The sequence below is a fragment of the Entelurus aequoreus genome, linkage group LG10, assembly GCF_033978785.1.
Source record: "Entelurus aequoreus isolate RoL-2023_Sb linkage group LG10, RoL_Eaeq_v1.1, whole genome shotgun sequence".
Classification (NCBI taxonomy): Eukaryota; Metazoa; Chordata; class Actinopteri; order Syngnathiformes; family Syngnathidae; genus Entelurus; species Entelurus aequoreus.
In genome coordinates, this window is record NC_084740.1 from 25778083 (window position 1) to 25804825 (window position 26743).

The 26743-nt window shown below is 39.4% G+C and overlaps 1 protein-coding gene across 4 annotated transcripts in view; it reads left to right on the plus strand.

Moving 5' to 3' along the window:
• Positions 1-26743, plus strand: part of LOC133658408 (uncharacterized) — a 48534-nt gene continuing 21791 nt past the window's right edge. For 2 of the 4 annotated variants that reach the window (XM_062060427.1, XM_062060428.1), the window contains exons 1-2: positions 3307-3456; positions 3536-3673. Coding sequence is in view for 1 of the 4 variants with exons in the window: in XM_062060430.1 (XP_061916414.1) it covers positions 16-159 (144 nt within the window). In the remaining 3 variants the exon portion in view is untranslated. Of the gene's footprint in view, positions 160-3298; positions 3457-3535; positions 3674-26743 lie in introns of those variants that run through there. The other 2 variants (XM_062060429.1, XM_062060430.1) reach the window with 2 other exon arrangements.

The following is a 26743-nucleotide window of genomic DNA, read 5'->3' on the forward strand; positions in this document are numbered from 1 at the left end:
AAAGTTTCATGTGTGATGAGCGTAAACACAAGCAGCTCGTTAAGGAACCAGCTGTGTGTTGTTGTTGTCTTCCAGGGGAAGATTGTCACAGGTGCGCACAAAGCCACGCTCCAGCTGAAGGTCAAGTGCCAGATCCTCCTTTGTCATCGGGATTTCAAAGTAAATTCCTTTATTGTTGTTCAGCTTTAGACAAAACAACTTATTGAGCTCCAGGCTTTATTTAGTGCTATAAACTGTTAGCAAGCTAGCATTTTAACGTAGACTGACCATACGTCCTCTTTTCCCCCCCGGATATGTCCTCTTTTGCGGGGCTGTCCGGGCGGGGTTTCTTTTTAAATGCCTCAAATGTCCGGCATTTTGAGTTAGGGTTGCGTGTGTTTTCAATGTACGTCCAGGGTTAAAAAGGGGTTAAAAACAAAACAAACTGGGAAGGTGTGCGCACGCAGCATTCGTGAGGGAGGGGCAGTGACAGAGATATCTGTATCATGAATCAATTTACCGTAAGTGGACCCCCAGTACTAGGGATGGGCGATACCACACTTTTAGGATTCGATACGATACCGATACTTTTTCTTGCATTTTCATTGTTACCGATACCGGTACCATTAATTTCTTATTGGCAATTTTTGTCAGTCAAAAATATTATTACTATTGTTATTTAAGACAAATCACAAGACAAATACAGACCATTTATACCACATTCATTATGGTTAATATAAAATAAAAGTACAATTAAAATAAATAACATAAATATGAAAAATAAATGAAATATAAACAAAAATATACACATTTTCACTTTTCTTATTTCTCAAAAAAAAAGTCTTGGTAGAAAAAGCTTAAAAAAACATTTATTCATAACAATGTCATGTTTCAAACCTCTTTGTGGAAGTAAACTTATAACACTTTTCTGAAGCAAAGTCAATAATTTCCTAATAACAATAAACTAAGATTTCCTTGTCCTATAAACCTGCTTACGAAAGACAGTTCCCTGAGAAAATGAACTTGGAAAAATTATCTACAAAAATGTCTGACACCATCACACCTTTAGTGTACTCGAGATATGTCGTCACACGTCACACTTTACTGAAGTCTCAAATATCTGTTCAGGAAAAGTAACAACGCTGTCGGCTGGCTGTGTGTGTGTTGCACGTTGACGACGCTCATTCGCTGTCTCCTGTGACGTGACTGGGCCAGCTCTATACTCTGCCAGGTACAGGGGTGTCCCAGCACATAGTAAGTTAAGTAAGTAATCAAAAACATCTGAAAGTGATGCTTGCACCCCCCACACGCCGTTTTTTGGTTTATATCGATACTTTTTTCAGAAGTGATGCCAAATGAGTAGCGTGTGAGTATCGATATATCGATACCGCAGGATCGATACGCACATCCCTACCCAGTACGGAATATGTACTTCACTGTGCAATCTACTAATAAATGTCTCAATCTATCAAAAAAAGAGCGAAGGAGTGGATTGATTGATTGATTGATACTTTTATTAGTAGATTGCACAGTACAGTACATATTCCGTACAATTGACCACTAAATGGTAACAACCCAATACGTTTTTCAACTTGTTTAAGTCGGGGTCCACGTTAATCAATTCATGGTACAAATATATACTATCAGCATAATACAGTCATCACACAAGTTAATCATCAGAGTATATACATTGAATTATTTACATTATTTACAATCCTGGGGGGCGGGGGGGGGGGTTAGGTTTGGTTGATATCAGCACTTCAGTCATCAACAATTATATCATCTGAGAAATGGACATTGAAACAGTGCAGGGCTGACTTGGTAGGATATGTACAGCGAGCAGTGAACATAGTAAGCTCAGAAAGCATAAGAACAAGTATATACATTTGATTACCGTATTTTTCGGATTATAAATTGCAGTTTTTTTCATAGTTTGGCCGGGGGTGCGACTTATACTCAGGAGCGACTTATGTGTGAAATTATTAACACATTACCGTAAAATATCAAATAATATTATTTAACTCATTCACGTAAGAGACTAGACATATAAAATTTCATGGGATTTAGTGATTAGGAGTGACAGATTGTTTGGTAAACGTATAGCATGTTCTATATGTTATAGTTATTTGAATGACTCTTACCATAATATGTTACGTTAACATACCAGGCACGTTCTCAGTTGGTTATTTATGCGTCATATAACGTACACTTATTCAGCCTGTTGTTCACTATTCTTTATTTATTTTAAATTGCCTTTCAAATGTCTATTCTTGGTGTTGGGTTTTATCAAATACATTTCCCCAAAACATGCGACTTATACTCCAGTGCGACTTATATGTTTTTTTTCCTTCTTTATTTTGCATTTTCGGCCGGTGTGATTTATACTCCGGAGCGGCTTATACTCCGAAAAATACGGTATTTACATTTGATTATTTACAATCCGGGGAGGTGGGATGTGGTGGGGGGAGGGTGTTAGTCTAGTGTTGTAGTTGTCTGGAGGTGTTCTTTTAGTGCGGTTTTGAAGGAGGATAGAGATGCACTTTCTTTTACACCTGTTGGGAGTGCATTCCATATTGATGTGGCATAGAAGGAGAATGAGTTAAGACCTTTGTTAGATCGGAATCTGGGTTTAACGTGGTTTGTGGAACTCCCCCTGGTGTTGTGGTTATGGTGGTCATTTACGTTATGGAAGTAGTTTGACATGTACTTCGGTATCATGCTAGCGTGGACTCCTTAAACATGCTAACATAGACTCTCCTGAAACATGCTAACATGGACTCTCCTGAAACATGCTAACATGGACTCTCCTGAAACATGCCTATATGGACTCTCCTGAAACATGCTAACATGGACTCCTGAAACATGCTAACATGGACTCTCCTGAAACATGCTAACATGGACTCTCCTGAAACATGCCTACATGGACTCTCCTGAAACATGCTAACATGGACTCCTGAAACATGCTAACATGGACTCTCCTGAAAAATGCTAACATGGACTCTCCTGAAACATGCTAACGTGGACTCTCCTGAAACATGCTAACATGGACTCTCCTGAAACATGCCTATATGGACTCTCCTGAAACATGCTAACATGGACTCCTGAAACATGCTAACATGGACTCTCCTGAAACATGCTAACATGGACTCTCCTGAAACATGCCTACATGGACTCTCCTGAAACATGCTAACATGGACTCCTGAAACATGCTAACATGGACTCTCCTGAAAAATGCTAACATGGACTCTCCTGAAACATGCTAACATGGACTCTCCTGAAACATGCTAACATGGACTCTCCTGAAACATGCTAACATGGACTCTCCTGAAACATGCTAACATGGACTCTCCTAAAACATGCTAACATGGACTCTCCTAAAACATGCTAACATGGACTCTCCTGAAACATGCTAACATGGACTCCTGAAACATGCTAACGTGGACTCCTGAAACATGCTAACGTGGACTTCTGAAACAGGTCAGTAAGCAGCGTTCAGAAAAAACATCTTGAAGTATGTGCAGAGTCTCCACAAGTGAGGACCTCTCTGACTCTCCAGGTCCACATGGTGCTGGTCCACTCCTGCTAACCAGAAGGAGGATTCTGCCGGGCGCCATGACGACCATCTGCTGGGACAGACTTGCAGTGTCTTCACATCCTTCTGCTCCTCAAACTCTCTTGGCTCGGCCGGTCTGAGGTTAGTCTGTCTTTTTTCATTGGTTTCAATGCAATGCTTTCAAAATGTACGGCAGGACTGTTTTTTTTTATAGGGTTATGTTCAGGGGGATTTTTAGAACCAAAAGTAAATGAACCAATCGTCTGTTGATGTTTAAAACAATTCAACATGTACTCTATTTTCCACCCTATAAAGGGCATCAGCCGCACCCACTCATTTTTAGAATAAAATAATATTTTTCCATATAAGCCGCAGATATATACATTGTGAAATTAGTTATTTACACAGAAATATTTTTGTAAATGTTTATTAATAGTTTCCAAATGGTGTTTGTAACACAACAGTAAAACGGCTGATGAAACAAAACAGAAGCTATCGTCACGGACCTACTAACTTCTATTGCAAACAAAAAATTAACTAAAAGCTTACCTTTTTTATATTTGCATAGTATGTATATATTATTAATGTTGTAAATACAAATCTTTATACATCTAGAAAGGGTGGTCCTAAAGAGGTAGGCATTTTTCGGAGGTCTCAAGAAAGTAACAAATACAATTTTGTGTGTGTGTGTGTGTGTGTGTGTGTGTGTGTGTGTGTAACGCTCTATCAATAGATCCATCTATATAGCTATACAGAGAGGTATAAATATCTCCTTGAAAGATACTCTATTTTATTCATATAAAGTCCATTTGATGTAATCAGTGTTTATATTTTTTATTTTGATTATTAATGGATGTAATTACATATGTATCCTGTAATGATATACTAACTTAATTATATTGTATTAGATCTTTGTGTATTCTGTTGTCAAAGAATCAGATTCTTATTTAGTGTCGGGGCAGGACATTATGAGCTTTTGCTTTTTCCTGCTCCTTTTCGGACACATTTTCTTTTGTTTTGAAAAGAGATGGAGTATTTTTGGTTGTGCATAGGGTACAATTGCATAAGTAAAACTACACACATTTACTTTCAAATACTACAACCCTTGACACCAAGGTGTGATGTGTTCACGAGCAGCCACAATCTCATTGAGAGCCGTTGCCATGGAAACCATGGCGGAAAATTATACTCCTGTTGATATCATCCCTTAGGGAGGAAGGAAAAGTCATTTTGGGGCGGAGCCACGGGTGGCAGGGTGTTTCCCTTTCCCTGCTTGTGGCCCCAAAGGAACTGTTTTTCTTTACTTAAAATAATCACGCTGCTAAAACGAATCGATAACAGTGAATCTGAAAAATGGCAACCGCTTGGTGAATTATTAGACAAAGTATGAAAATGCTGATTGAGGACGGCTGTTTTCCTGCAATTACTAGTGAAACCATACTGTGTAACAGTTCAGTCATGTGATAACTGCTACTAGTGTACTTACTGCAGTATAACTAATATATACTGTAATTCTATCATTTTATATTTATTCATTTCAATGTTTTTTGTGTTATCTAGTTATTTCTCCCAGGCCTTATACAGCAACTGATATCCATCCCATCCATCCATTTTCTACCGCTTATTCCCTTCGGGGTCGCGGGGGCGCTGGAGCCTATCTCAGCTACAATCGGGCGGAAGGCGGGGTGATATCAAGTTACTAATCAAATTACGTTTTGGAGAAAGTAACTAGTAACTGCTACTAATTACTTTTTCAAGTAATTTGCCCAACACTGTTACACCAGTTTTGCATATGTAATATTCACTCAAATATGTCAAATGACAAAATACAACTGAAAAACTTGCCAAAACGCAGGAAATATGTAAAATGTAATTTTTTTTGGAAAGATTATGTAAAATTAGGAAATTGTTAGACAAAAAATATCCTGGTCCAAAAACGTTTTTTTAATTCAGGCATTTATCCTTGCTTTCATATCACTTATTGCAGAGTAATGTAATTGATCAGAAACAGTTGTGCATACCTCTCAGTAGCTGTTTTTATTCTTTAGTTAGCAACGCATGTTTTAAGTATAGAGGCTTTGCAGCTGACGTCATCAGCCACGCCCATTAGCTTGGCGGCCATCTTGCCGGTCACCAGTTCAGTGCCGGTCAACGACTCACACACGCTTTCTTGTTAGATCTGCTGCTATTTGAGCTTGGAAATGCCGGAAACCTGCTGTTCTGTTGGATGTAGCAATAGACGAGGCAATAAACCAAATCTTAGCTTCTATAGATTCCCGGCAAACATCAAAACACGCGATAAATGGATCGCGGCGATTTGTCGTGAACGATGGAAACCTACGATTTACACAAGGATATGCAATGAACACTTCATATCAGGTATGTAAACAAACTATAACAGTAGGCTCTTCTGTGTGTGCTTTTTCCTTACCTTGGTCATGAGAAGAAATAGATTCTTGTTTGGAATCTGCCATATCAGCCCATCATGCACAAAACCTGCTGTAAAATACTTGTAGGCATCCAGACTCTTGTATGCCTTAAGGTCCTTTCCAGTGTACGGAGATGGTGAATCGACAAGGTAATTATAAATGTCTGGATATGAGAGATCGGGCAGGTCGGCTGTTGCAAAATGCTCAGGTGATTTTAGCATGCTTCTCTGTAAAAGGTACGGATCCGTTGTGCCAACAAGGTTCAACTTCTCTCGGTAACGTTTCTTGGACTCTTCATCCAAATGCACAACTTCATTGGATAGCAAATCAGCCATAATTCGGATGAAATCGGTGAAAATTTAGCGCAGAAATCAAACTGAATCTGTACGAACACGTAGGAACGAGCTGACCGGATGGCGGCATAACACAAAGTCACGTGACTGCAAAGCCTCTATAGGCGTCTACTTGGAGCTAGAAGTGCTTTGAGTCTGGCGGACGCCCTACACTGTCTCATTCCTAAGGTTTCTACCACAAGGGAGTTTTTCCTCTCCTCTATCGCCAAAGTCTATTTCTAAAGAGATGAGTCTGACAGTGTTACATTACGTGGAGTGTCTTTCCTCGGTATTCCAGTCTGCTCTGTGGTCGCTCCACAATGTTGTGTTCGTCCATGTTTTTGAACTAGAGGGAGGATTTCATTTCCTCTGTCGCCAAAGTCTATTCCTAAAGAAAAGAGTCTGACAGCGTAAAAAGGTGTCTTTTACTGGTATTACAGTCTGCTCAATGGCTGCTCCACAGTGTTGTGTGCGTCCATGTTTATGACCTAGAGGGAGTATTTCCTTTCCTCTGTCGTGAAACTCTGACTAAACACAGTCTGACAGTGTTACATAATGTAGAGAGTGTCTTTCCTCTGTATTCCTGGTCGCTCCACAATATTGTGTGCATCCTTGCCACTGTCACCAAAGAGTATTCCCAAAGAAAGTATAATGGGTGTCTCTTTTTCGTGTTCCAGTCTGCTCAATGGTGTTGTGTGCCTCCATGTTTATGACCAATAAGGAGTTTTTCCTTGTCTCTGTGGCCAAATTCTATTTTTTAGAGAGAAAAGTCTGACAGTGCTAGATTGTGACGTGCCTTTGCTCAGTATGCCAGTCTGCTCCGTGGTCGATCCACAATATTGTGTTTTTCAATGTTTATGACCTAGAGGGAGTATTTCCTTTCCTCTGTCGCAAAAGTCGATTCCTAAGGAGGAAAGGAAGAGTCTGAGTGAGTGTCTTTTCCTGGTTTTCCAGTCTGCTCAATGGTCGCTCCACAGGTTTGTGTGCGTCCAAGTTTATGACCTAGAGGGAGTATTTCCTTTCCTTTGTTGTCAAACTCTCAGACTAAAGAGAGTCTGACAGTGTTACATAATGTAGAGAGTGTATTTCCTCTGTATTCCTGGTCGCTCCACAATATTGTGTGCATCCTTGCCTCTGTCACCAAAAGTGTATTCCCAAAGAAAGTATATTGTTGTGTGCTACATGTTTATGACCAAGAGAGAGTTTTTCCTTGTCTCTGTGGCCAAACTCTATTAAGAAACGTTTGATTATGAAGTGCCTTTTCTCAGTATGCCAGTCTGCTCTGTGGTCGATCCACAATATTGTGTTTGTCAATGTTTATGACCTAGAGGGAGTATTTCCTTTCCTCTGTCGCGAAGGTCTATTCCTAAGCAGAAGAGTCTGAGTGAGTGTGTGTGTAGGAATGTCTTTTCCTGGTTTTCCAGTCCGCTCAATGATCGCTCCACGGTGTTGTGTGTCCGTAGGGAGTATTTCATTTCTTCTAGTCTATTCCTAAAGCAAAGTGTCTGACAGTGTAAGGAGTGTCTTTTCTTGGTGCTTCAGTCCGCTCAATGGTCGCTCCACAGTGTTGTGTCCATAGGGAGTATTTAATTTATTTTAGTCTATTCCCAAAGCAAAGAGTCTGACAGTGTAAAGAGTGTCTTTTTTTGGTGTTTCAGTCCGCTCAATGGTCGCTCCACAGTGTTGTGTGCGTCCATGTTTATGACCTAGAGTGAGTTTTCCCTTGCCAAACTGTATTCCTAACGAAAAGAGTCGGACAGTGTTACATTATGTAGAGATAGACTTTCCTCTGTATTCCAGTTTGCATCGTGGTCCCTCCACAATGTTGTGCCTCCATGTTGATCTGGGTTCTTTGACTTCACTAACGGTCTTCTGCATTTGTTCTACAATAATAATGTTTTAGTTACCAACCGAGTGACTTATGGGCTCTCTACATACACATCCTGCATGCAGATGAGGATGGACAAAGGCGCGAGGCAGTCAATTAATCTTAATTAGTCACATGATGTACGGGAGCGGCGCCGCCACAATGTTGTGATTTGTGTTGCATCGGCGTCGCCTTCATTTTTTCCTTTCAAGCTGTAGCCCTGAGTCATTCATCCTTCCTTCCTCCTCCTCCTCCTCATCATCATCACATCAAACCAAGGCTTCATCTTTTGATGCGAGTACATAAAGGAAAGCAAGAGCACGTCTGATTGGCTGTTGGCAACATGTCATTTGATGTCAGCTTGTCCTATCGATTATTATTTCCCAAAAAGACTAATGAGCCCGTACAATTCCAGCAGAAAGGTTAATACAATATTGGAATGTCAGGAGATGAATGATATTGTCTACAGGAAGGTGACAAACGTCTTGCCCTTTAAACTCCATTCCCTCACTCATTTTCCTCCCCTTTTGTCATGACTGTAGTCCATGGCCAGAACCACAATGATGGTAATCTTCAAAAGTGAGCATTATCTCTTCGTAAAGACGGAACATTTGGATGCAGCTCTAGTGTACTTAACGAATTGTCCTGTGGTGTGGTTGCTGCGGAACAGATGATATCGCACTTTCTAAGCTTTGTGTTTCCATGGTGAGGATCGTGGCTCCGCCCCCTCCTCTTCCAGCAGCAGCGTGCGGTCCAAGTTTTAATCACCTCGGCATAATTGGAATGATTCCCTGCCTTGATGCATATTTCAATCCATCTGCAGAATTAAAACGCATTAATGTCGTTGTCTGCAGGAATGAGCCCCCCCCCCCCACACACACACACACACACTCACTCTCTACTCCAGCCTCACTAGATCTCCTGCAATTAAGCATCTTGAGAGGAGGAGGAAATTACCGCTTTTGTCATCTGTTTTTTCGCGTTGCATCTATAATTGTGCGCACAGTAACCCTCTGCTGGATCCGTTACTGTATTACACGCTGGCTAATTAGCTTCACGCTGTAACGCCGAGATGGTCAGGAATGACGACCTCCTTCCTCATTGGGCACAGCGATGACCAGGCCATCAGTCGAAGTGACACCCCTGAGCTATAGGCCATTAACGCGCCTTGTCAATAACTGATGATAGAGGCCTAATGTTAGCGCTCCAGAGGTCACGTGATCACTTCCTGCCTGCAGGTCAAAGGCTGCGGCAATTACATGGATACCTATTTATCTTTTCTCTACCGAGGGTGATGCTTCTATACGACTTGTTTGCCCGTCTACGGTACATACAGGCATGACGGAAGATGCGTTATTTGGGCTGCCAAAGTAATCGCATTGATCATGTATAAAAGCAGATAATCACATTATTTTGAGCCTATATACTCCTTTTATTGTAACCGCAGGTTGTTATGTGGTCAATATACAACGTACGGTAGGTAAAGGATTTATATGTGATCTAGTGTGAGAGGAAGGTGGGGGGGTTAATCATTTTGCCATGCAGTCTGCTGAAAATGATGAAAAGCGTGACTCTACACAGCAACTGACGCTGTGGTCAAAGTTGAAAATTGCCACAAAACACTAACGATATACAACACTCTACTCTCATCCCACAGCTGAAGTGGATTGTGCACCCCGCAATTTGTCACATTTCATGTGTCAGGTAAACCGCGACGAATGGGGCCATATACAGTCGTGGTCAAAAGTTGACATACACTTGTAAAGAACATAATGTCATGGCTGTCTTGAATTTTCAATAATTTCTACAACTCTTATTTTTTTGTGATAGAGTGATTGGAGCACATACTTGTTTGTCACAAAAAACATTTATGAAGTTTGGTTCTTTTATGAATTTATTATTGGTCTACTGAAAATATGAACAAATCTGCTGGGTCAAAAGTATACATACAGCAATGTTAATATTTGGTTAAATGTCCCTTGGCAAGTTTCACTGCAATAAGGCATTTTGGTAGCCATCCACAAGCTTCTGGTTCAATTTTTGACCACTCCTCTTGACAAAATTGGTGCAGTTCAGCTACATTTGTTGGTTTTCTGACATGGACTTGTTTCTTCAGCATTGTCCACACGTTTAAGTCAGGACTTTGGGAAGGCCATTTTAAAACCTTAAACTGATTAAGCCATTCCTTTACCACTTTTGACGTGTGTTTGGGGTCATTGTCCTGTTGTAACACCCAACTGCGCCCAAGACCCAACCTCCGGGCTGACGATTTTAGGTTGTCCTGAAGAATTTGCAGGTAATCCTCCTTTTTCACTGTCCCATTTACTCTTTGTAAAGCACCAGTTCCATTGGCAGAAAAACAGGCCCAGAGCATAATACTACCATCACCATGCTTGACGGTAGGCATGGTGTTCCCGGGATTAAAGGCCTCACCTTTTCTCCTCCAAACATATTGGTGGATATTGTGGCCAAACATCTGACCACAGAACTTTCCTCCCGCAGGTCTTATCTTTGTCCATGTGATGTCAGATGGGACTAAGATAAAACTTTTACCAAAGTTTGAGCAACAAATGACGTGCATGTAAGTGTAACAAAAATCCTGTATGACATACCGACAATAAAATTGTATTTTGCTTTCTATGGCATACATTTTTAATTTATCTTGGCTATTTGGGCTCTTTGGAACCCAATGAGTGAATGAAAAATGGATTATACTTGTATGGCGCTTTTCTACCTTTGAGTACCTTTTGACACTATTTCCACATTCAGCCATTCACACACACTGATCCCGAGGCGTTCCCAGGCCAGCTGGGAGACATGTCCCCCCCCCCAACGAGTCCTTGGTCTTCCCCGTGGCCTCCTACCGGTCGGACGTGCTCTAAACACCTTCCCAGGGAGGCGTTCAGGGGCAATCCTGACCTGATGCCCGAACCCCCTTATCTGGCTCCTTTCAATGTGGATGAACAATGACTTTACTTTGAGCGCCTCACCCTATGGAGCTTGTGCTCTTTTGGTCACAACCCAAAGCTCATGACCATAGGTGAGGATAGCAGTGTAGATCGACCGGTAAATTGAGAGCTTTGCCTTCCGGCTCATCTCTTTCTGCACCACGACAGATCGATACAGGGTCCACATCACTGCAGACGCCGACGCACCAGATCGCCTGTCGATCTCACGATCCATTCTTCTCTCACTCTTGAACAAGACTGTCATGTTTAGGCTGATTAGACCTCAAGGAGTGCAGCAGCATTTTAGTGACAAGAAACTTGATCCACTTTCTGTACAAATTACAAGAAACCGAAATGGATTTAATTTGAATTACAATGTTTTTGGACTCAGTTTGTCCAATAATTATTGTCATCTACTGCAGTGGTCCCTAACCATCGGCCCGCGGCCCGGTAGTGGTCTGTGATGCATTTGCTACCAGGCCGCACAGAAATGTTAAATTTATAAACAACCCCATTTTCTCCAACTTAACTTTAGCCTGTCCCACACCAAAAGTCTTGTTCATAGATGCAGAACAAAACTCCTGATGTGACAGAAAGCATTTATGTACTTTTTGTATGTGCCATTGCAAACTGCAATATTACTGTGTGGAAAGCACACCCTGGCCAATGTCAACTTGTCATGGCTCACTCATTCTGAGCGTATCACTTCCCGATTATGGTTATCAGTGCACCATTGTCTAATGGTCGGTACTTTCCACCTGCGTTATGTGCCTTCTCCCCCTTCCGTCTGATGTTCATTGTATAGAAGAACGCGCTCCTTCCTCGCCATGCTCTCCTACTGATGCTCGCCATGTGTGTGATGTGTGCCTATTGAACTGCTCGAGCCTTCAAAAAAATTTGAGAGACAATTTTGTTTAATTACTTGAACAAGAACATTTCCAAAACCCTAATAAGATGTTGCCATTTGTTGTGTGTTATAGATATGTTACATGGGACAATGCACATTATTGAACATATGACATGTAAATGTGCTAGATTGTAGCCAAAGGCCAACTTCCATCTGCAGTCCCTGGCAGGTTGATGGTCTTAACAGTGTTTCTAGAACTGTGGCAAGTGTACCACTTAGTCGTAGAGAGAGAGAGAGAGTATGGACAACCTGGTTTCAAGCGATCTCATCACTGATTGGTCAAAAGGCAGTCACGTGACAACAGGGCGCAATTTTACGTTCCAGTCCTCATTAACATTTATTTTTATTTGAAGAGTGTTTGCCGTACAAACATGCCTTGTTGTGCGATGTGGGAATGCGCCACTCGCAAAAAATGCGGGAAGCAATTGCATACGTTTCCCGCAACCCAGAAAGGAGAAAAATATGGGAAATTAAAGTTCGCCATCGAGGCTTCTTGTGCAAAGTAAGCAAGCATAGATACACATGGGAAATGTGTTATATCGCACTCTCACTAACAGTGAACTAATACTCTTTGCCTGACAAAACTTTGCTTCAAAATTGCACCTTTTTTGCATGTGTCACCAATAATCCACAATAACTAAAATATTGCAGTAAAAAGCAGTATTAGTTTGATATTCAAGTTAATATTTACATATGGAAATCAGGAAGCCACGACTCGCCACAGCAAAACCTATGAAAAGTATTGAATAAAGCAAAAGTAAAGCACAGGCATACAGTATATGGCGCAGTGATTGCAAACTATACATTGGAGGCAGATTTCACAGTTGACATACTTAACACTAAAGTCATGATTTCTCCGTAATTGTTGGTCCAAAACTAGAGGATTTTGGCAAAATGAGGGTAAAATGTTTATTTTGGGTCATTGTTTTTTCTGACATACATTTCGCCGGCAGGAGCATTTTTAGGGACCCGCTGGTCACTAAACAATTCGTGAATATAGCGGTGGAAGGCTTAAAAAGCATCTGCAAAATTTCCACAAAATTATTTAAAATATACTGGAGGTGTCAAAAAAACCAGATGTTCGAATGATTTGCGATTTGTTATTTGTAATTCTTAATTGATTAAAACAGTGACAAATCGTTAAATATATTTATTTTTATTTTTAATCTGTCCTGTCCAGCCACTCAGACAAATCACATAGTTGATGTAGATGATCATATCTGCTGTACAGATCGACTTTAGAAAAGGGAATGTTGAATACTTCTCTTCTTGCCCTTTTTGTATTTGACTTTATTAAATGTTTGGGTAGAATTTCCTTAAACAAAACCAGTTTGCTTTTAAGCAATATACATTCATCACAGCTGTTTATATATTTTATGGAGAAATGTAGTTAATCATAAAACTGGCACACGTTATTAAAAAAATATGGATTGTGAATCGAGAATCGTTGGGAATAGAGAATCTATTCTGAATCAAATTGTTACCCCAAATAATCGAATCATGTGGTGCCCAAAGATTCACAGCCCCAATATATACTACTTAAAAAAAATAAAAGCAAGTTTATTGTAAGTTCATGAGCTTGAGTATATTTAGAATTATATTTTGATTTATTTTGGTTTATTTCGAAAGCTAGGAAAACTAACGTCAGAACGACTCAATCGAATGCTTCCGGGCACAGCCGTACTCTCCTCGGTACCAAACATGGCGCCTCTCTCAAAACACGACTCTGCCACTAGTGGTACATGGGCTCCATCTAGTGGTACGCTAAAGAATCACTCTATTAAAATACAGTGTTTTATTTTCCTAATTTCAGTGTTACTGTTCAAATTGTGTGTATTGTTACAGTGGCCTAAAACATTAGATATACTTGTTAAAACTGCTGCCTTGTTTCTGGTGAATACTTAGGCCTACTATGCCCCTGTATTTTAATGTTGTGGAGAGCAACATATTTTTTCTGAGGGGGTACTTAGTGAACAAAGTTTAAGAACCACTGTTCTATGCAAAAACAAGTCCATAAAGTTAAGTTGGACAACACCGACATCCGACAAACGATACAATGAAATACATATAGACTCAGCTAATAAAGATTAAATAAATTGGCGATCCATATGAAATAGGTGGCTGCATGACCTCAGCTCAGGACAGATCAAGAATGAAGTCACTAGATCAAAAGTGCAGAAGGCAGATAGAAAAGTGCTAAATTGTTGCACATGAGTGTGCTGAAGGAAGACAATTCACATCTCCCTTGGCCTAGTTGGTAAATTAAAGTAGTTAGAATTAACAGATTTGTTTATGCATGGGAATTTGAACCAAAAAAGCTTACAAAATCCATCCATCCATTTTCTACAGCTTATCCCTTTCTGGGTCGCGGGTCGTATGCATGAAATATTGCACAAAATATGAATACATACATTTTAGAATAGAAATAAATAGCCATAGAAATCTAATGAAACTAATGGAAAGTACATCTAGTTGTATTACATATCTATGCTCTTGTCCTCGACCATGACTTATAATGCATTAGATACGTTAGCCAAATAATAAGCACACATGTTGTGGTGAGTTGTATTTTTCATGCACTTATTTTGTCACGTAGAAGGCAGGTCTGTAAAATAATGCCTACATTAAAGCGATCCCTGATCTAGTGTACATATATACAACTTTTATTTTAATGTGCATTTTATTTATTAGTGACATGTTTTCTGTGTGGGGTTTGCATGTTCTTCCCGGTGACTGCGTGGGTTCCCTCTGGGTACTCCGGCTTCCTCCCACCTCCAAAGACATGCACCTGGGGATAGGCGTATTGGCAACACTAAATTGGCCCTAGTGTGTGAATGTGAGTGTGAATGTTGTCTATCCGTATTGGCCCTGTGATGAGGTGGCGACTTGTCCAGGGTGTACCCCGCCTTCCGCCCGAATGCTCCAGCACCCCCCGCGATCCCGAAAGGGACAAGCGGTATGGATGTGTAGACTATAACAATACAGTATCGTGCTTTGATACATATTGTATTTTGAAGTCTTTTGCCAATACCCTTAATCCCACTTCATGTGGGGACTAAAATGACAATGCCTTATTTTAAAGGTTTTATTCCCTCATACAGAATTTCCTTTGTAATTCTGTTGAAATGTTTCAGTGTGTCAGTTGAATACAATTTTTTTTTCTTCTTTCAAAAAATAAAAGGTATGGATGGATTGTTCCATCCATCCATCCATTTTCTACCGCTTGTCCCTTTTGGGGTCACGGGGGGGTGCTCGAGCCTATCTCAGCTGCATTCGGGCAGTGGGCGGGGTACGCCCTGGACAAGTTCCCATGGGTAAAAAAAAATAAAAATGCCTGCCACTGATTTAAATAATTAACTAACTCAAAGTGTATCGCTTTTTCTTCTGATTTATTTTGTATTTTTTTTTAGGTACTATCACAAAAGCCTGCAATTCAATTCTGAAAGCATAAAAGAGACAAATAAAATACTTAAAATTATAAAGCTATGAAACATGACTTGATAGGTCCTTTTACTTCCAGTGAACTCAATGGTTAAGTAGTTTATAGTTTTTAGGCAGACACATGCATTTTTTTAGGCCAGGCGTAAATCAACAGATTATAAGAATCCAAACACTAAAAACTTCTGATTGTGTTTATTTATAATGCAGCTTGCAAAGGAAGCAGATTTTGTGTGTCTGTCTTCAGCTTGTGTGTTTTTTGTGTGACTTTTTAATTTCCTCTAGTCGTCCATCATCCTCTATCTTCTCTCCTTCTTGTCAGCAGATTGTCTGCATCTGCAAAAGTTCTCCTGCACCATCCAGGAAGTCCTGTAATGACAAAGCTAGCTCGCTGTTCCTTTCTTTAAACAATTTGTTGTGTATTGTTATTAAATCCGTGCTGATTGAAGACACCAATCAGCGGTCCAAATAATCGAGTAGTCCTTACAGAAAGGATAATGATCTCAGGAATAAATCGATGGTACAACAGAGCGGTGATAACAGCGTGATGTTCCTCGTCCATAAATGGAAGTCATCCATCTTTATCTTCATTACTTGTCCCGTGTTTTTATTCGGAGACAGTCATCTCCCAATCTGCAGCCCTTTTATATGAAACATTTAACCCCAACCTTGGCCTCTTTCGCCTTCGCTTTCCTTCCTTCATTCTGACCCTGGCCCGTCTTTTCGCCGTCTATTCATCACTGTCACTCCTCCTCTAAATCCCCGCCTATCTTTTTGCACAATGTTTCCGACAGCCAATTTATGCAGTGGCAGGACAAATCTATCTCTCAGGTCGCCATCTTCCTGCCTTCGACCTCCAAGCACTTTGCGAGTTGCAGGTGTGCTCAAGTCCTCGGGTTTGAACCCTGTTTCTTTAAAAGTTGTTTAGGTTATTGTTTATTGAATGGATCCCCATTAGCTGACGCCAAAGTGACCGCTAGTCCTCCTGGGGTCCATATAGGAGCATACAAAATAAAAATGCAAAGAATACATACATTACCAAACATTATACAAAAGAAAAGTACAACATCAGATACAAAAGTTTAGTGGGTTTAACGGGGAACTGCACTTTATTGGGGGCTTTTTCCTATCGTTCACAATAATTATGAAATACGTGATGACGGATGTGTTTTTTAATATATATATGTATATATATATATATACATATATATATATATATATATGTATACAGTATATATTTTCTAATACTTAATGCGATCAAAAGTCTGCTTGCAATGGAGCCGATGGAAGCTGTTCTATTCTGCCTATAAAGCCCTTAAAAAAACCTTCCAAACACCTCCAGTAAGGTTGTATATACATGATGTAAGTATATACTGTGTGTAATGTAGAAATGGGCACGTTTTTAATAACATTTAATATTTACGTACTTTGATCATTTTATGCATACACGGCGCATGAATTTCAAAAACGCATCACGACGTTCCCCTTTTTTTTCTAACATCATTATCACTCACTGCAGACTTCATGAGAGCCAACAAACATAATAAAACATTACTTACTGTACAATGTCTGCTGTCATTAGGATGCCGACTGATAGAATCTTGTTATATTCCCATTTAGACGAACAACAACTCATAATCCTTGCAAAGAAAAGGAGGGTTCAACCAAGTGTCTTTTTGTGTCGTTCTTTCCATTTCCGGGTTTAAATTGGCTGTCAAAGTGTGCCAACTTGTTGGAATACGTCCTCATCCTTCTACTATCCAGGTGAGAGGCATGAATTATAATCTACAATCAAGTTTGACGAGCAAGGAAACGAGGAAGCAGCTGATCAGTCGATCATGTCAACTTTGGCACTCAAGCTTGTGATCACGTAGTTTGTCTGCCCTTATAATAACAATATCACTGATACTTGGTTAATATTCAAGTCACAAAATGTAAGTGGAGTATTGTAGGCGCTTTTTATTTTTACTGGGTTTTATGGGCGAAGTAAAGGACTTCCCATTGGCTCCACTGTAAGTGGACTTTTATTTAAAGATGTCATGCATGTGTCTCACAATACGAAGGTCCTGAGTTCAATCACGGCTTTGCATGTTCTCCCTGCGACTGCGTGGGTTCCCTCCGGGTACTCCGGCTTCCTCCCACCTCCAAAAAACATGCACCTGGGGATCTATCTGTGTTGGCCCTGCGATGAGGTGGCGACTTGTCCAGGGTGTACCCCGCCTTCCACCCGAATGCAGCTGAGATAGGCTCCAACACCCCCCGCGACCCCGAAAGGGATAAGCGGTAGAAAATGGATGGATGTGTAATAATGTGGCCAGAAATGGTACTGCAATCACGGTCAAAATTCTGCAGTCCCCTCCCACTCTCCATGACTAAGGTTGCCAGATGCGCAGCCGAATCCAAATCTTACTCCAAGGAACTTCAAATGGCAATCGACGAGTTCTACGCTGTGGGTTTCTCTTGTTTGCCTCCTGCAAGATGGTTTACTAAGTAATCATGCCACATTTTACTGATGTCGATTAGCCAAATGTATTTGTAAAGTTATGCAGCAGTATTTTTGTTGGTAGTCTGGACAGATTGTTGTCATTAGCCTGCTAAAATGTCTGGTTTGACCGCATCACAATCGAAATAATTATATATGATAATATAAAATATATTATATATCGCATAGGCCTACTTTGATGGCAAGCCAAGGCCGACAATAAATCTACCGCCACATTTCGTTCAGCATAACTCCATGTTGCATCCAACCTGACACACTGCATTCTCTTCCATGTACGCACATCACCATCACCATTTTCCTGAGGGAACTCTCCTGAAGGAATCAATAAAGTTCTATCTATCTATCTATCTATCTATCTATCTATCTATCTATCTATCTATCTATCTATCTATCTATCTATCTATCTATCTATCTATCTATCTATCTATCTATCTATCTATCTATCTATCTATCTATCTATCTATCAGTACAGAGTGCAATTCTGAGCTAACCCATGTTACGCATAAACCACGTTACGCATAAATCATATAGCCTACTACCATGCCAAAATACAAAGTAGAAAATCATTACATGTAATGCATTATATTGTACTAAGCAAATACCACCCCATATGTGTTTGATGCACATACAGTACCAGAAACCGCAATTAGCCTCTGCTAATGTTGGAACACATTTCCTCAGCGTATCAGCATATTGAGAACGAAATAGGCCCTGACACTACTCATATCCACATAGGTTTTATTTGTTGAAAATATATTTTGCCCTGTCAGTTGGATGATGCATCAACTTACAGGCTAACGGTTATATATTTCTCTTGCTAGCCTATATGTTGATGTGTCATTGACCGGGCTAGCATGCTAAGCTACACTAATGGGATGGTGCTTCGCTCCTAAGCATTCGTTGCACAAACATACTAACTTTGTTAGACAAGGTCATAGACTGTATTGGACAATATAGTTTACATACAAAATGTCCATCTCCATTTATTACAAGTAATAAGTGAACGTAAATGCCTGACTTACCTATCGGGGAGGAAATTAGCAAGTTTGGCGTCAGATGAAAAAATCTTCCCCGCCTTCAATCGTCTCCATCTTTCAAAGGCATTACCGATACAAATCCTTGTTTTGTTCCTGGCTTTGTCATGAATAATTTGAGAATAGTAACGACGCCTTTTAGATTTACTAAGGTCTGACATGTTTAGTAACTTTACCTGTGGCAGTTGCTCGACAAAGAGGGCAGTGCGTAACTGGCAAGCTGGATGTGACACACTCACGGACTTTCTAATTGGTCAAACAGTGGAGGGCAGGGCATCGAAATGAAAACAATAAGATTTCGGGGCTGTAAATCAAATTTTGAAATGAGCATATCCCGGCTGAACTACTGTTATCAGTTATAGAGGTATTCGAAAAGAACATGATTTATTAATGCCTTCTGACATATCAGGGCCATTTAATGATGACTTGACATGAAATTATTACATATGGTTCCTTTAAGTTTATTTACGAGTTAGAAGAATGCATTAAACAAATACATCCGTCGTCATGTCTTTCATAATGATTGTGAACGATAAGCAAATTAAATGGCCCTGACATATCAGGGCCATTTAATGATGACTTAACATGAAATTATTACATATGGCTCCTTTAAGTTTATTTACGAGTTAGAAGAATGCATTAAAAAATACATCCGTCGTCATGTCTTTCATAATGATTGTGAACGATAAGCAAATTTCCCAAAAAAAGTGCAGTTCCCCTTTAAACATTCTGTTCGTGTGAGGTTTGTGGTAGAGCCAGATTTTCCTTGCCTCAGTCGCCAAAGTTCATGTTGGTCTTCTTTGAGGTGAGTGCCTTCAGGTGGCTTGTTGTACTGCACTGTTCAAAAGTTTAGAGACACCTGCTAATGCTATTGAATAGGAAGGCGGGTCAAAACGTATTCTCACTGTCAGGGGCGCCGCTAGGGATTTTGGGCCCCATGAAAAGAATCTTTACAGGGCACCCAACACAGCGGCAACATTTTTTGATGCTATTTTATATACAGTTATGCATTTTAATGGTATTTTTGACTATCATTACCATATTTTTGAAAGAAAAACAGCATCACAGTTGACATTATTTTTTCTGTATTATAATTTCATCATCATTAGGGGCCTCTCTGGGCCCCCCTCCATCATGGGCCCCTAGAATCCGTCTCCTTTACCCCCCCTTTTCGGCGCCCCTGCTCACGGTTTCCCATGGCATGCTGTGTTAGTGCTGGGCTTATGAACAGTCAAAACCCGGGCAGAGGTGTGATGGAAGGATATGCAAATTGACTGTAAATGTTGTTACATTTGTTGTATTGCGCGTAATATATTATACAATATATTTCCCATTGATCTGTTTTAGTACAAAACATGCATCAAATAAAATGTAAGTTTAATAAAAAAAGAGTCCAAATCTTTTAATTTTCAAAATATAACTTTGCTTGAGGCTCCCAATTTAGCCCTGCTTATGACTGGTACTGTAAATACAAATAATAGAAAGCACTAACTTAAAACATTTGATTAATTCTCGTCAAATGCACAGTAAGTGGATAGTATTCCGCTTATGTCTTTAATTAATCATGAACATTACATTTTTTTAATCCCACCTAAAAAAAACAACAAAAAAAATCCCTCGAATTGAGATATTTTTAATTTAATTCATTCAAAGATTCATAGCTCATGTAATAGACGCATAGTACGCTAATACAAATAATTGTGTACTCTACGCTGATAAGACAAAATTCAAACTCAACACTTCTGATACATCTTAGCTTATTATGAATATTTTGCACTATTTGTTAGATATAATACATCTTATGCACATTATTTTACATCTGTCTCCTGACAGAGTGAGACCTCCTTTTCGCTGTGCCTAAATATTATCTTTGTGCAGCAATGCACATTACTGTTGTTGCTTTCAGTCAAGCACAAGAAGAGGACAGAGCATTACAAATTGGATTAACGCATTTACAATAACGCGTTAAATATGATTATAACGATTTACCTATAAGGATAATTGTAGATACTTTACTACATTGTATTGTAACAAGGACTCGAAGAGACCTCGCTACACACCTGTGTTCCTGGATCTGCTTATTGGGACCCTCCCTTGAGAGGTGACATCCATCAATCTTCCGCTTATCCGAAGTCGGGTCGCGGGGGCAGCAGCCTAAGCAGAGAAGCCCAGACTTCCCTTTCCCAAGCTACTTTGTCCAGCTCTTCCCGGGGGATCTCCAGTTATTCCGAGGCCAGACATAGTCTCTTCGTGTCCTAGGTCTACCCCGTGGCCTCCAACCAGTTGGACTTGCCCTAAACCGTTGCCTAAAATGGGAGGCGTCACAGGGGCATCCTGACTAGATGCCCGAACCACCTCATCTGGCTTCTCTCTAAGTGGAGCAGCAGCGGCTTTACTCTGAGCTCCTCCTGAATGACACAGCTTCTCACCTAATCTAAAGGAGATTGAAACTGAAAGTTAACTCGGCGTGTGTGCTAAGCGCACCTAGTACATTGTGACATGATTAAAACTAGACAGAATAATGTCTAATTTGTGCATAAATAAGAAACAGGGTGAGATCATTGTGTTTATCTCTTCGAGCAAAACGAAGGCCAAAGCTAGTAATTTATAAGGCGCTACATTTTGCTCACAGATTGGAAAATATTTCTCTAAAATGCTCTTACAGGATCAAATGGTTTCATACGATTTAAGTCTCCACAAAGTTTACTGGAAATGGTGTTGTTTTTACATGACTCTCTTACGTTACCGTAAATTTTAACAAAGTAGTATTTGTATTATTAATATACATTGATATACGAGGTCTTTATAAACCTCTCCTATTACAAACATTTGATAATAGATGATCAAATAACCTGGAAATCTCATATAAAAACACAACACAACGTGGCAAAAAATGTCTATAATGAACAAAGCAAAATATGTTCTGGACCCAAAATCACATCATATTCTCAACTGCTTGTTATTGTGCAGAAATATGGGGAAATACCTACAAAAGTACATTTCATTCACTAACAGTGTTACAAAAAAGGCCAATTACAATAATGCATAATGCTGGATGTAGAGAATATACAAACACTTTATTGAATGAAAATATTGAAATTCAACGATTTAGTAAATTTGCAAACCGCCAAAATTATGTATAAAGCAAACTCTAACCCAAGAATGTAAAACAGTTATTCTCAACAAAAGGGAAGAAATATGATATCAGATGCATATGTAATTTAAAACATTTGTATGCTTATACAACACTTAAAGGCCTACTGAAACCCACTACTACCGACCACGCAGTCTGATAGTTTATATATCAATGATGAAATCTTAACATTATAACACATGCCAATACGGCCGGGTTAACTTATAAAGTGACATTTTAAATTTTCCGCTAAACTTCCGGTTCGAAACGCCTCTGAGGATGACGTATGCGCGTGACGTAGCCCGGCGAACACGGGTATGCCTTCCACATTGAAGCCAATACGAAAAAGCTCTGTTTTCATTTCATAATTCCACAGTATTCTGGACATCTGTGTTCGTGAATCTGTTGCAATCATGTTCATTGCATTATGGAGAAGGAAGCTGAGCAAGCAAAGAAGAAAGTTGTCGGTGCGAAATGGACGTATTTTTCGAACGTAGTCAGCAACAACAGTACACAGCCGGCGCTTCTTTGTTTACATTCCCGAAAGATGCAGTCAAGATGGAAGAACTCGGATAACAGAGACTCTAACCAGGAGGACTTTTGACTTCGATACACAGACGCCTGTAGAGAACTGGGACAACACAGACTCTTACCAGGATTACTTTGATTTGGATGACAAAGACGCAGACGTGCTACTGTGAGTATGCAGCTTTGGCTTCTAAACATTTGATCGCTTGACCGTATGTGCGCAACTTTTTTTTGCGTATGTACGTAACTTTTTTAAAAATATATAAGCTTTATGAACCTTGGGTTAGGTGAACGGTCTTTTGGGCTGAGTGATTGTGTGTGTTGATCAGGTGTTTGAATTGTATTGGCGTGTTCTATGGAGCTAGGAGCTAGCATAGGAGCTAGCATAACAAACACGCAGGTGTTTTTATGCAGGATTAATTTGTGGCATATTAAATATAAGCCTGGTTGTGTTGTGGCTAATAGAGTACATATATGTCTTGTGTTTATTTACTGTTGTAGTCATTCCCAGCTGAATATCAGGTACCGTGAGTATGCAGCCTTGGCTGCTAAACATTTGATAGCTTGACCGTATGTGCGCGTCACGTACGTAACTTTTTAAAAATATATAAGCTTTATGAACCTTGGGTTAGGTGAACGGTCTTTTGGGCTGAGTGATTGTGTGTGTTGATCAGGTGTTTGAATTGTATTGGCGTGTTCTATGGAGCTAGGAGCTAGCAGAGGAGCTAGGAGCTAGCGTAACAAACACGCAGGTGTTTTTATGCAGGATTAATTTGTGGCATATTAAATATAAGCCTGGTTGTGTTGTGGCTAATAGAGTATATATATGTCTTGTGTTTATTTACTGTTGTAGTCATTCCCAGCTGAATATCAGGTACCGTGAGTATGCAGCCTTGGCTGCTAAACATTTGATAGCTTGACCGTATGTGCGCGTCACGTACGTAACTTTTTTAAAATATATAAGCTTTATGAACCTTGGGTTAGGTGAACGGTCTTTTGGGCTGAGTGATTGTGTGTGTTGATCAGGTGTTTGAATTGTATTGGCGTGTTCTATGGAGCTAGGAGCTAGCAGAGGAGCTAGGAGCTAGCGTAACAAACACGCAGGGGTTTTTATGCAGGATTAATTTGTGGCATATTAAATATAAGCCTGGTTGTGTTGTGGCTAATAGAGTATATATATGTCTTGTGTTTATTTACTGTTGTAGTCATTCCCAGCTGAATATCAGGTCACCCCCGGCTCTCACAGCATCTTCCCTATCTGAATAGCTTGAACTCCCCACTAGTCCTTCACTTGCACTTTACTCATCCACAAATCTTTCATCCTCGCTCAAATTAATGGGGAAATTGTCGCTTTCTCGGTCCGAATCTCTCTCACTTCATGCGGCCATCATTGTAAACAATAGGGAACTTTGCGTATATGTTCAACTGACTACGTCACGCTACTTCCGGTAGGGGCAAGCCTTTTTTTTATCAGATACCAAAAGTTGCAATCTTTATCGTCGTTGTTCTATACTAAATCCTTTCAGCAAAAATATGGCAATATCGCGAAATGATCAAGTATGACACATAGAATAGATCTGCTATCCCCGTTTAAATAAAAAAAATTCATTTCAGTAGGCCTTTAAAACCTTTAACATATCCGTATGTGGAATTAAATTATGGAATGGGTTAAGCAAAGAAGTCAAACAGTATACTAATATGATAGGTTGTTCAAACCCAAAGTGTTTACAATGTATAAGGAAGAAGAACAATGATATTTATTGTAATTAAGATATAATTCATTACTTCATGTGAATCATACCTGACTTAACTATTTATGAAGAGAATGGTGGTAATTAGGAAACGTTGATATAACCGTGCTACTAATTCAAAACAGGAAGGGAACAGTAAGAAACTGCTATGAAGTGGCAAAGGGGTAGGATTAAATATGCTTTGCTTCTTCCTACTCCTTTTTGAACATGTAAAGAGAAATGGAAAATATGTGATGTATCACGTTGAAGCGTCATTCATATTCGAAATAAACTTCAATCAAACCTTTACTTAAAACACTTCTTACACTCTCAAACCTGTTATTTTATAATAGAAATTATTTTTGGGTACTCACCTATGAATGTCAATGGATGAGCTGTGCAGTCGTGATGATGGCGATGACAAATGAAACAATTGCCTCATTGCGACAACTTAACACCCTCTTCAGTCTTTTTAAAATGCACTCCAGCCGTCGTCCTTGATTTATTTTTTTCCTCGATGCAGCGGACCAAAGATCTTTCCAGTAATGCTAACTTGGGCTGAATCCCAATTCTCCACTTCGTCTTGCCCCTTGAACCTGGGGGACAAGATAAAGTGATACAAAATAAACACCTAAGAAATAAGTTGCCACTTGTTTCCCACTACTTCATCACCTTATACTGTGTGGTGACTGACACATAGGCAGTAAATATTCTACACTATGTAGTAGACATCACTTAGTGGACAGATAATACGCTATTAAAAGCAAACGCTACTGTATTCAGAAAGTTAAAAATTAAAGCATGCGGGGGCCATTTTGATATTTTTTATTTTCAAACCATAACAAAATATATAGATTTTTTTTTTTACCTTTAGGGCTCCTGGGGCCCATAAAGGGTCTCAGTCGCGGATGTAACAGTTGGTTGGGGGGGGGCGCATAATAAATTAACATAACATAACATAACGTTAAAATGTTAAAAACAAGTCAAATTATTTTATTTTTTATTTAACACTTACAATAAATCTGTATATCAACTTCAGGTTGATATAAAGTGAAAAAGAAAAAAATGCCTTACGCCTTTTCTGTCAAAGACAACTTTGTTTTTTTATAGTAAAACTGAAATATGCAGTATTTGGACAATTGTGAAGTAATTGGAGCCCTGAAAAGATCAATAATGCAGGACACCATTTATTTTATTGTCATTATTGTTTTTGATTAATCACAGTGAAAAGATAAATAAAATCCCCACTAAATATTTTGAGATCCAAAAGGTCCCCCACTCATAAAGTGATACGTATTTATTATTATTTGTCTTACTTTCAAGACTTAAGTTACGAGATCAACTTCAGATATTTCTGTCGATTTTACGTTTGAACTATTATTTTGTTGGTTTTATGCTCTTTTGTCAAAGAAAACTTTGATGTTTTTAAATGGCAACCACACAATATATGCAATATTTTTTCCACATAAAACATTTTAATGTGAAATATTTGAAGTAATTGGAGCCTTGAATAGGTCAATAATTCATTATAACATTGATTTTTTGCCTTTTTTTTTTTCTTTGAGCATTGGCATAAAAAGGAAAATAAAGATAGACAGCCTGCTGGCAGCTTTGTGTCAACATTGCAACTTTTTCTAGTTAGATTTCACCTCATTCCACTTTTTTTAATGTATTTTTGATTTTTGTAATAGCATTTCCAGAATGTGTGGCGGGCCGGTAAACAATTAGCTGCGGGCCGCAAATGGCCACTTTGGACACCCCTGTATTAGTACATTGTTTGATTTCTTTGCTTAATCAATTCCATCATTTATTTCCACATACTGATATACTGAAGGTCTTAAGTGTTGTACATGCATACAAATGTTTTAAATACAATTTTTCTCTAAGATTATATTTCTCCTCTTTTGTTGAGAAGAATTGTTGTATATTATTGTGTAGCAGATTATAGTTTGCTTTATGTATAATTTTAGCAGTTTGCAAATTCACTATGTCGTGGAATTTCAGGATTTTCGATTCAACAAAAAAAAAGGGTTTGCTGCTAGTTTGCTGCTAGTCCAGGGGTCGGCAACCTTTACCACTCAAAGAGTCATTTTGGCAAGTTTCACAAATTAAAGAAAATAATGGGAGCCACAAAAAAATGTTAAAATTTAAAATGAAAAACACCGCATACAAAGCTTAAATTGCTATGTGCTATGTTAACCAGGGGTCTCAGACACACGCACCGGCACACACCTTAATATGGAAATTTGATGTTAGTGCGGCCCGCAAGTTTTGAATGAATGACGCTTGATAGCGTCATACTTGCCAACCCTCTCATTATTTCCGAGAGACTCCCGAATATCAGGGCGTGATGGCACTGCTT